At 34.9% G+C, this 13,005-nt stretch overlaps 1 protein-coding gene across 1 annotated transcript in view; it reads right to left on the bottom strand.

Moving 5' to 3' along the window:
* Window positions 1–5,542, bottom strand: part of LOC117122747 — a 78,218-nt gene extending 72,676 nt beyond the window's left edge. Inside the window, exon 1 of the mRNA XM_033268454.1 lies at window positions 5,238–5,542. Within this exon, the coding sequence (XP_033124345.1) occupies window positions 5,238–5,313 (76 nt within the window). The 5' untranslated portion in view covers window positions 5,314–5,542. The remainder of the gene's footprint in view (window positions 1–5,237) is intronic.
* Between the last annotated feature and the right edge of the window lie 7,463 nt (window positions 5,543–13,005).

The raw sequence follows: 13,005 nt of genomic DNA, 5'->3' as shown, positions 1-13,005 counted from the left end.
ATGCAAAAATGTCAACGTATACGTTTCTACTTTGTGCATTCGTACTTATTTTATATTATCAAGACATCGTGGAATGTAATAGATTATTAAATTAAATACTTAGAAAAATGGTATTATATATCGGATGATATAATAGAGATACTCTTAGCCGCCTTTCAATAATACTATAAATAATAGTAATGTAATGTAAACGTTCATGAAGAGGAATCTGTGAGTGTGAAAAACATTTGCACCCAGCGGGATTCCAACCTGGGACCTTCTGCTGTCTATGCAGACGCCTTAACCAACTATGCAATTATATGAGACTTCATTGGAAGTTGAAGTCTGATTAAGGTCTATAAAAAAATGTACAGATGTATAGAAATATATTAAATGAAAACCCACGAGGACAGGTTCGTAACATATATTTTTGTTATTTGTGGTCCCTGAGTCTAATGAACATTTTTTACTGAGTATTATTGACCTGGAATGTACATTTTGGATTAGTGCAGGGACCCAAAAACATTGCATCTCAAGATAGAAACTAAAATGCAATCCAAAAAAAGTTGTGTTTTTAATCTGTGCAATAAAGTACGAGATTGCAATTCAAGAATGTCTAGCGGCACAGCATTGCAGGTGCTGCAACACTAAGGGTAGTTTACCATAATTATTTCAAACGGCAAGTTGGAAAATGAGAATAGGACCTGTTCGTTGACTACATTTACTCGATCGCATGTTGATAAGATCTGAGTTGCATGATGCAGTCTGACCATGTACTTCTTTGTAAGTGAGTGAACATTTTAAAAAACAATCCTTTGAGTTATATTACAACTTTTTTCAATAATATTGTAAGTGATGGTACCGGTAGTGTGACTAATGTAATTCAAAAAGAAAGTCTGTTAGATTTGTACGATATAAACATATCGTTTTGTAATTGGTAGAGGTACCGTAATGACAAAAGCTACAGTTAGCAATACATAACTTACCGTATTGTGTAAATAATCAAAAATGTCAACGTATACGTTTCTACTTTGTGCATTCATACTTATTTTATATTATCAAGACATCGTGGAATATAATAGATTATTAAATTAAATACTTAGAAAAATTGTATTATATATAGGATGATATAATAGAGATACACTCTTAGCCGCCTTTCAATAATACTATAAATATACGTAATGTAAACGTTCATGAAGAGGAATCTGTGAGTGTGAAAAGCATTTGCACCCAGCGGGATTCGAACCCGGGACCTTCTGCTGTCTATGCAGACGCCTTAACCAACTATGCAATTATATGAGACTTCATTGGAAGTTGAAGTCTGATTAAGGTCTATAAAAAAAATGTACAGATGTACTGAAATATATTAAATGAAAACCGACGAGGACAGGTTCGTAACATATATTTTTTTATTTGTGGTGCCTGAGTCTAATGAACATTTTTTACTGAGTATTATTGACCTGGAATGTACATTTTGGATTAGTGCAGGGACCCAAAAACAGTGCATCTCAAGATAGAAACTAAAATGCAATCCAAAAAAAGTTGTGTTTTTAATCTGTGCAATAAAGTACGAGATTGCAATTCAAAAATGTCTAGCGGCACAGCATTGCAGGTGCTGCAACACGTAAGGGTAGTTTACCATAATTATTTCAAACGGCAAGTTGGAAAATGAGAATAGGACCTGTTCGTTGACTACATTTACTCGATCGCATGTTGATAAGATCAGAGTTGCATGATGCAGTCTGACCATGTACTGCTTTGTAAGTGAGTGAACATTTTAAAAAACAATCCATTGAGTCATATTACAACTTTTTTCAATATTATTGTAAGTGATGGTACCGATTGTGTGACTAATGTAATTCAAAAAGAAAGTCTGTTAGATTTGTACGATATAAACATATCGTTTTGTAATTGGTAGAGGTACCGTAATGACAAAAGCTACAGTTAGCAATACATAACTTACCGTATTGTGTAAATAATGGGTCTACAAAAGCGTATGTAGGCCTACTTAATGCCGATTCTGAAAGCAGCACTTTGGGTGTCATTCGGAATACTACGTTTTTCATAGATATTTTTAATACGGTTACTCGTGATTTCCGTCATATCGATGGTAGACAAATGTTACCGTTCGCAATAAATTAAACAACCACTTCAGTGGCAGTTAAATTTGTGAGCCTACGTCAGGCATACGAATCCCGCCTCCGGAATTTTGCAATACGTATAACTTTATCATTAATTACCCGATGTAACACGCGGTCGGTGATGGTCTGTGCCGATCGTCATCGAAAACGATCTGTTGTGCAATCGCAGTATGGAAGTGATAAGGGAATACCAACCAATAATTTTAAATACATTGTATGAATGAATGATCATAGAACTATCTGATCTTGAATATGGTATCAAAATTGCAAATATTTAACGAGAACGGTCTAGCAATAATGTTACAAGGTTCCAAACTATTTATCCTTTGGATATGCCAATAACGAAATCATCCATTAAATGGTACTATATTTACATAACATAATTATTATATTTCATTTCTTTAGGCACGAGCGCCAAGGATATGCCAATAAGTGAACTTAATCACTGTCCTACGTGGTATATCCATTTAACAACAGGGGACTTAATGGACCAGTGCACCGGGTTAACCCCCTACTCTTCTCGAATGATGTACTGTATTCTTTGAAGTGCACACGAGCTAAAACACTGGGCCTACGGTTTAAAGTCCTTATCCCAGAAGTCTTTTTACACTAGAGGAAATATTTTCTTTTGTAGCGTAAATTTAATATTTATGCCAATAAACAACTTGGTTTATATAACTTAGCGTAGTGATTTTTTTTTTTGTACAATTTGTTTAGTGAAATTTTGCCGGGAATGGGGTTTTAAGAAAACGCAAGTAATCTTTTATATTATTTTCATAGCTCCGTTCTGTTTCTAGACACCAAATAATACGCATGCAGTATACGGGTGTTCGATTCCATTATTTCCTTTTATGCTCGAAGCATGGACCTATTCTCGAAGGTAAGTTCAGGGAATTGAATTGAGTTTCTGTGACCCTTGACCTTGTCCGTCTTTGTCGCTCTGGTATTATTGAACCTAAACTTCGTTCAACTTATGATACTTGAAGCATAGTTATATTACAACTTTTTTCAATAATATTGTAAGTGATGGTACCGGTAGTGTGACTAATGTAATTCAAAAAGAAAGTCTGTTAGATTTGTACGATATAAACATATCGTTTTGTAATTGGTAGAGGTACCGTAATGACAAAAGCTACAGTTAGCAATACATAACTTACCGTATTGTGTAAATAATGGGTCTACAAAAGCGTATGTAGGCCTACTTAATGCCGATTCTGAAAGCAGCACTTTGGGTGTCATTCGGAATACTACGTTTTTCATAGATATTTTTAATACGGTTACTCGTGATTTCCGTCATATCGATGGTAGACAAATGTTACCGTTCGCAATAAATTAAACAACCACTTCAGTGGCAGTTAAATTTGTGAGCCTACGTCAGGCATACGAATCCCGCCTCCGGAATTTTGCAATACGTATAACTTTATCATTAATTTTTGCCGGGAATGGGGTTTTAAGAAAACGCAAGTAATCTTTTATATTATTTTCTTAGCTCCGTTCTGTTTCTAGACACCAAATAATACGCATGCAGTATACGGGTGTTGGATTCCATTATTTCCTTTTATGCTCGAAGCATGGACCTATTCTCGAAGGTAAGTTCAAGGAATTGAATTAAGTTTCCGTGACCTTGACCTTGTCCGTCTTTGTCGCTCTGGTATTCTTGAACCTAAACTTCGATCAACTTATGATACTTGAAGCATGCAAGACCCTCCTTAAAATGGTCCTGAGTCTTTAATCAGTAATTATTATATATTTAAGTGCCAGCGACAAATTATATATTTGATGAAAATTGTAGGTTTATATATGAAAAAACGAAATCAGTGGTACTGCATATAATAGTTAATGTCATAGTAAAGGCACATATTCTTGTGTGCTTATTGGGGGGTAATATGGATTAAAGTGAAAGTCGTGATTTTATATTTATTTGCGTATACATTGATGATGAGATTTGGAGCCCTGTGACGGTAGTTCTACTTATCAATATATCATCTGCATAGCAAAATACATTAAGTGGCAATTTTTAGATTTTTACCACATTCCATTTCGAATAGACCTTTGATCATATATTTATGAAACACAGTGAAAATTTAAGGCGATGATAAGCCTCCATGACGTCTACCTAAACATTAATTTTTTTTGGTTTTTTTTTTTTAAATTAGAAAAACTATTCCCCTTTGAATATGATACCATTATTTAATACAGACATTGAAGATAGTGGAAATACAAGTGGGGCTTTTGAATTCAGGGACTGCTTTAGATGCACAACTGTGACACCGTCTGGTCCCGGGGCGGAAGATTGGTTAAGACATTTAATTACTCAAACGATCGTGTCTGCATCAAAAGCATGAGTATCGACAAGTACAGTATTCCCAATTAGTAACTTAGATTTTTTGTGATAAAAGAATCGTCTGATATCGTCAACGTTTAACTCAACTGGCCCAAATGTTTCTTTGAAGAAAGCATGAAGTGAGGCAATATAAATGTCAGACATAATTGTAGCATTGATTTTAACCCTTTTCTTAGTGTCCTAGAATTTGTTACTGTTTTTTTTTCGTAAATACTAAATTTAAGTTATTAATTTTTTTTATTAACAACATCTTTGACAGCATATAACCAACCTTTCTATAGTATTTCTTAACGTATTTATAACGCTCATAAATTTGATATTTACGTGGTCGCCCTCAACTTTTCAAAATTCTGAACCAGAATCATTTGCGGTCACGAGCGATGGAGCAATTGTTATTCCACCAATGATTTTTGTTTTTACTTTTATTATCCATATTGGCTTCGGTAACATTAACAGGTTTACATGCATTATGGAGAGTTTTGGCTAGAATATGGTAAGCATTGCATAAGTATATGCAGTATATATATCCTGTCTCTTATACACATCTAGATGTGTATAAGAGACAGATATATATATATATATATATATATATATATATTCCTCTGCTTATAAGAGCAATTTCTCCTAATATTACAATATTATCAATGTGTTCAAATCATATCCTCAAACAGACGGGGTTATTTTTATATGATTCAATGCATCAAAATTCGAAATTTCTTCGATTCTTATAACGTAGGCCTAAATGATAGACATAAAATAAATTACCGACTTACTTTGTGCATGTGAGAATGCTCCGAAAAGAAACAACAATAGACAAATCCTTAAGTAAAGTCCGAACAGTAAACTCATGTCGCCAATGCGACTTTCAAGTCTTAACGGGTAAAAATAACGTTCAAATATGTTTTAAAGTTTTCTCCCACGATAAGGCGATCTACACAGAAAATATCAGAAAACGATGTCAGAAGTTGTGTAAAGTTCCTTAATAAATGAAAGTGACAGGTGCTTCTGATTTTTTGTATTAATACAATGAATACACGATTGGCATTACTCTTAAACGATGAAAAGTCGTTCAGACGTTACAAGTTAACGCCCAAAAAAGTATAATGGAGTGAACAAAAGGAAACCACACAAGCACAAGTCTCACTGTACCTAAGGCCACGGAATGATTGTTAAACCTAACAATGGTCAATAGAATTATAGTTTTGTTAGATCCGTGATCAGTCACTATGTACACTGTAGGACTTATTACTTCCTGTACTATAGATATTATTTGCCAAGACATTTAAAAGTTCATTACTTATTTTCATATTTTTTTTTTGGTTTTCCCCTCCTTCCCCCTGAAAAAGTACACTATAAAATGAATATTTTTGTCTATTTTGAGATCAACAACAATTTCCAAGACAACAATCATCAATAGTCATGCTCTCCCATAAACAACAACATCATGGTTTGAAGGTTTGCATGGCGAAGTTATATTATAATATATGTAACGCAAGCATTAATATATTATATTAATGCTTGCGGTACAACACGTCTGAAAAGGACTGCTGTTGTTGGTTGAGAATATTTCGACGTTATCGTCTTCAGAATAATATCTGCAGAAATTCCAAACAGGGAAATACTTATATTTTGGGGTAGTGAGACTTGCTGCTGATTGGTTGAATACTATACAATAGCTGAGACTACGTGTGAAAAAGCTATACAAAAGCCAAAATTCACAGTCTGTGTAACAAAAAATGGTGGGGAAGTGGCATAAACATCGTTTATGCTGGGATAAAGCCGAACTGGACTGATAGCCACTGTAGCATCTTGGCATTCCAGACGGAGCAGAGAAGCTACTGAAATTCACAAACACGATACAATTCATCCAGATACTGGACTTGTTATCAGCCATATTTGCCGGTTGTTCATGCTTAATCGGACCTAAACCAAAGCTGCATATTTTCCCGCCAAAATTGCGTGTTTGAATCCTTCATGCTGTTTTACAGTTACATATGCTGTACTCTCAATCAGGCATTCAATACCATCCCGCACCCCTAAACGTAGGTTTTGTACGCATATGAAAATAATTAAAATTATGGATGGTCCCTCAGACAGCTTTATATTCAGACAATAGGCATGGTAACAATAAAGGTATTTAAACAAGCCTTAAGCCGTACCTATACAAATATGAAGTTTAATAAACTTCATAATTATTGTAATTTCATGGTTATCCTATATAGAAAAACTAACTCTTGCCAGCTACTGACACAATTGATCTTTCCTGTAAATTAAACTTAACTGTCCAATTTGAAGCTATCTCTTGTTTGTATAAAGCTATCATGATCTTGACTATCATTGAGTATGGTCTCCCTGCTTGGGGTCCTGTTTACGCCAAACATTCTGAACGTCTTGAACAAATTCAACGACGTGCTTCTAGGCGTATTCTTAAAGTCGGCTGGGGGTATTACCTCATGAGGAGAGGCTCAAGCAGTTAAACTGGCTGTCCCTTAAGGACCGTCGTGATCAAATTTTAATCTCTTTTATTTTTCGTTGTTTGTATAATTTTAATTACTGTTACAGTGTTGTTGATAATCTTGCAATTAATCCTTGTTACCCTGATTCTCTTACCTTCAAACATCCATACGCTCGCACTAATTGTCTCAAATTCTCTGCTATCCATCGTTTCCCTGTTCTCTTGTCCTCACTTCCTTCTGAACTAAAAGATTCTGCAGTCCTTTGTTCTCTCTCGGTTTTCTTAAGGCAAGTTAAACAATTTTTTTCTCGACGCTTAAATTTTTTATCGTTCTTTTATGAAATTTTATCTATTATTCAATTGTGTGCGAAATCTGTGTTTTTTATTATTTTTTTTTGTCTTGGCCTTTCACTTTTTACATTTTAAACCTTTCTTTTTATATACTCGCTAATAATGTAGTTAAGTTTTGTTTTCTGGGGCTCCAGACTTTTGTCATGGTGATTTTGTTGCTTTTGGGGCCCCAAGACACTTGTCTGAATAAATAAATGAAAATGAAATGAAATGAAATCAGAAATGACCCATAAATACGTGTTTGTCCCGAGCGCGTGTTGTCCCACACTAACGTAGGTTTACGGTGACGTTTTGTGGAACAATCAATGCCAAGAGTGCGGGGCTTGAGGTAAGATACATTAATTTTAATGTTGACGGAGTGGTTGTAGTATAAAATTAGTTGTATTTTATGATATCGTCTCCGACACCATGAAGTGACACAAACCTATAAAGTCGTAATTTTTCTTTCTCTTATTACTTTGACAGTTTAATTAAGTACATCAAACCCACCTTTTCAGCTAATTTTAAGAGCTATTTAGGTAATTTACTGGGTTTTCAGAAAACGCTCGTGCGACGTTGTAATCGCTGTCATTGGCTAGATTATAACAACAGTACAAACAGTTATTTTCGATCATCAAATGGAACATGGAGTAACTGCATGACTGGAGTAGCTGTGTATTGTTCGTGGTTTCTTTTGAATCTGAAAGTCATTAAAATGGGGAAAATTGTTATGTTATATCACAAAAGTCTTTCAGTCTCAGAATTCAATAGTGCAGACATAAATAAAAAACCGACAATAACTTAAAGCTTAAAGCCACATTCTAAATCATGGGTGTCACACAATAGTTCGATTGTTTCAATGAATAGCAATGAATACTACAGTATGCTTAGCAAAAAAAACCCTAGACGTTTTAAATACTGTAAATATTGACAACCCTTAAAGTAGTACTGTACCCGAATACGTCGTCAATGCTTAATAGTTAGAGCCGGTGTTATTGTATAAAACATAACACAGTGACCAGTGGAATTAGGAACCGTGAAAAATTACCTGTATAATTATTTTAGTGAAGGTACTAATTTCTGTATATATATATACCTATATATTAAGAATTCTTCTTATCGAGTCCACGTACATTCCAAAACTAAATTGTGTCCAGCCCTAGCTGGACACATTTCTTTGCCTTTTGATGGTATCCGGCGGAATCAGTAATGGTGCAGGATTCCTCGAGAATGCAAGAGATGTTGTATGGTATGAGGGTCATTCCCACAGTCTCCAGTAATTGGCTTGGTGGAATAACCCAATTATTGAAATGTAACCTTAAAAAGGCCTACCCCAATTATGTGGCCCAGTTGTTATCGGCTTCAGGTTTTATTTCCATCGCTAAATTATTCTGTGGTAGATTGGCAAGCTGTTCTTTCCACAAAGCGATGCGAGCTTCAGGGCGTTAGTGTTTGTTAGTTTTTTTTTTTTTTTCAGAGGAGTGACGCTGTCCAAAAAGTTTTTCGGGACTTAAGACGTCTGTGAACTGTTGTGTGATCATGCAAAATGTGCCTCTTATCTAATACAGTACTTGCCTAACGTCGCTCTATTTTGCTAGCAACCGTTCGTCTTATACTTAAGGAGCAGTTCCTGCCACAATGTATCTGTCTTTGTTAGTTGGTTTTAAACACGGTTGGCCATGAAATTTACCCGACCGGAGGAACCAGGCCCTTGACCGGGTGGAAGGACAGGTGTCCCACACGAGAGCGTAAATCTATGTTGGCCTAAATCACTTGAAGTGGCCCAGCTTATCAATTTGGTTTTCAAAGGCTCATTTAATTGATTTTAGAGTCCATTTATATATATATATATATATATAAATATATATAATTTTTATTTCTCCCCGATAACTTGTGTTTTTCCTCGACGGGGGACGATCCCTGGCTTTAAAAAAAAAGGATCGTTTCATAATATACTGAACATTAACTCCAACTTGTACTACGATATATTGTAAACATTTTAGTTCAATTCCATGAATTATTATCGTATAATAATGCGTTGACATAATGAAATCACTTAATGTTTGCTACAGTAACTGTCTCGGGATTTTTCTAAGAAAACCTAAGTTTTGCAGTGCCAGTAAGCTTTTTTTAATGCTGACTTCCTTCTGCCGTTTAGTGAATTCACGACGAGAAAGTCAGTATTTAGATTTATCACCAGAATTGTCGACAAGTCGACAAATGAGTTGAGGGCGTTAAAGATAATGCTTTAAGACAGTCTAAGTTACGGCATACCTGGAATAATGTGCTTTACAGTTGAGTTTTGATACATAATTCGCGCTTAACTGACTGGTGCCTAGCCCTATATGGTATTACTGTTCAATGGTTTCTTGTAAATAGTTTTTATAGCTATTTGGTGGTCGTAGGTTTTGAATTGTTGTTCCCTTTTCATTATATTATTATGTACTGCAATAGGAACAATCTTGGTTCTTGGTTTGAATTGAATTACAGGAATGTTTAGTACCTAAATTAGGCACATTCCAAATAAACAATCACGGGCTTAACACAGACTAATATGGTTCAATGAAAAGCAATGAATAGAACTACCAGCGACCTAATTACAGTCGTACTGTACTTGAATAGGCATACAACTTACAAATGCAGTCAAAGAGTGATATGATGGTACATTGTATGGTTTGAGCCAATGAGAGTATAAATGAACATATTCAAGTTGAAGAACCTTGAAAAATTACCTAGGAACAAAAAACTAATATGAAAATATACTTATGTTGAAAATTGAGGGCATACTTCAACTACCATTAAACAATGACTCATCATTTTTTTTTTTGTATAATTGTAATAATGAACTTATACATAGTCAATTTGACTATGTTCTATGTATGGGTGTATGTGTGTATAATATCGCTGTTATCACGTGAATATAGGTTATGCTTCTAATATAGGTTATGCTTCTATAGAATCGATGCGCATTCCGCATGCCAGTTTGAATTCATCTGGAATAAAATTTCCTATAATACAGGCAAAAGGTTGGAATCTGTCTACATTGGTGACATTTACTATCCACCTTCAGCCAATTATGGTGATGAACTCATTGATCATATTCCTGCCACTGTTTATGGGATCCGTGAAAATGATCTTATTAAATAGTGGGGTAAGACCAGGGTGAGATGAGAATGGTGGACATAAACTCATGTACGCTTTCTTTGGAGAATGTATACTTTTACTATCAATTTACTCTGAATGGGTGAATCTTTTCTTTGTTAAAGTACTAAAATCAAAAGTAACTCCATCTTGCAGGGGCATCTATTAAGACATTGAATGTATTAGTCAAAACAAATATAGTTCATTATTTCTGGAAAGATGTTCTTGTCTCACACTACAAATTAACGAATCATTAGCCACATGTAAATCGATTTGAAGTTTTGCAGATTTATTTATGGTATAATGATAGGATAAAAATTGGAAAGAAAAAGTAGGTTTTTTTATAACCATTGGTTTAAAAAAAGACGTTTATTATGTTATTGCCCTTTTGGATGAAAAGGGAAACTTTCTTATATTACATAAATTTAAATTGAAATTTATTATACCCGGTACACATTTATATGGAGCTTTGTAGATACGGGTAAAACATCTGTTTTGCCGTTGCTGTTGTTGATGATGATGATGATGATGATGATGACGTCACGGTATGAGTCATGTAGGATTAATGAATGCAAGGTGAGCCATGGCTGGGTACAGTGAACCACAAAAAGCCCCTGGTCAGAGAGCAAGGGTACGAAGGCCCCGGCCAAAAATATACAGTAGATTCCATATTGTGGTCAACTAATTTGAGTGGTGTTTTTTTTATGTAATCATTTTTAGTATCTGTCCAGAGAGCAAATCAAGAAGTTATGGACACAGAGGTATAGAAATTATGTTCATCGGAAAGCCCAGGAAAATCCTGTAGATCTGAATTACTAGAAAGCTAATTCGAATGATTTCTGCAAGTCCTCTTAAACCCCCGAGCTGAACGAGTGATTACGAAAGCAGATAGCATTCGATGGCTTTTGGCCAGGCAGATTTTTGTTGAACAAATAGTCCAATAAACTTTAAAAACGTGCCTGCAAATATATTTCAATTGCTTTAGAAATAGGTTTGCAAATAGTATTTTTGTAATGGCATGAAGCAAATGTAAATACCTGACTGCAGAATATAATATTGAATGAATTCAAGAGATTCAAAGACAGTTCAGGTGAAAGATTTTTTTAAAAATCCTGATTGCTATAAAGTGAAGCATGAATTCATGGTAATTATATATTTATTGAATGTCTACATACCTGATTTAATTAAGCATTCATGGTGTTAACAGATGTAAATTACCTCCGACGAAGCGTAAAACCTGAACAACATTAAACCAAGCGTATAGGCCTATAATAATATTTTTTTAAATAATTTTATAGTGTATTGTACCCTGATATCATGAACGGTGGAATACGTTAGCCTAATGAAACAAGTCTTTGCATGACAAGTCTTTACATGACAAGTCTTTGCATGATATTATGTTTTGGGGAAGGTTTTTTTGTTGTCAGGTTCACCAATGACAAAATGGTACACATAAGATCATATATTATTAGATGTCACGATTTGCTTACTTTTAAGATGTTTTACTGCCCAGAGCCGACGCCAAGATTGCCATGGGATGGGGTGATGCTTGGGTGTTCAAAAAGAAACCAACGCGGATCGGGGGTCGCTAGTTTCCAAAGACGGTGTCAAGGGGAAGAGCTTGTCAGATCGCTTTAAACAGTGTTGTAGGGTTCAAATAGATTACACTGGTTAAAAGATTTAGGGTACCCGTTATGTTTTATGACAAATATAACAATTTTATTCGCATCTTTAACTTTGCATATTTCTCCCCAAGCTTCTCAAGGGAATCACTGTTTGAAAATTAATCGAGAGTACCATTCTAATAGCATTGAGTCCTTTCCACTGGTCATCAAGCTCATCATCATAATATTTTCATTGATCAAGGACGGAAACTGAATTCCAAAGAAATAATAGAGGAATGATGGGGGGTGGGGTGGGGGAGGGCGCAGCCCCTGTCTCTTATACACATCTAGATGTGTATAAGAGACAGATGTTGGCCTAAATCACTTGAAGTGGCCCAGCTTATCAATTTGGTTTTCAAAGGCTCATTTAATTGATTTTAGAGTCCATTTATATATATATATATATATATAAATATATATAATTTTTATTTCTCCCCGATAACTTGTGTTTTTCCTCGACGGGGGACGATCCCTGGCTTTAAAAAAAAAGGATCGTTTCATAATATACTGAACATTAACTCCAACTTGTACTACGATATATTGTAAACATTTTAGTTCAATTCCATGAATTATTATCGTATAATAATGCGTTGACATAATGAAATCACTTAATGTTTGCTACAGTAACTGTCTCGGGATTTTTCTAAGAAAACCTAAGTTTTGCAGTGCCAGTAAGCTTTTTTTAATGCTGACTTCCTTCTGCCGTTTAGTGAATTCACGACGAGAAAGTCAGTATTTAGATTTATCACCAGAATTGTCGACAAGTCGACAAATGAGTTGAGGGCGTTAAAGATAATGCTTTAAGACAGTCTAAGTTACGGCATACCTGGAATAATGTGCTTTACAGTTGAGTTTTGATACATAATTCGCGCTTAACTGACTGGTGCCTAGCCCTATATGGTATTACTGTTCAATGGTTTCTTGTAAATAGTTTTTATAGCTATTTGGTGG

This window comes from Anneissia japonica, unplaced genomic scaffold, assembly GCF_011630105.1.
Source record: "Anneissia japonica isolate Jap-2015-1 unplaced genomic scaffold, ASM1163010v1 scaffold1884_len437306_cov177, whole genome shotgun sequence".
Taxonomy (NCBI): domain Eukaryota; kingdom Metazoa; phylum Echinodermata; class Crinoidea; order Comatulida; family Comatulidae; genus Anneissia; species Anneissia japonica.
This window is presented reverse-complemented; position numbering and strand designations above follow the sequence as displayed.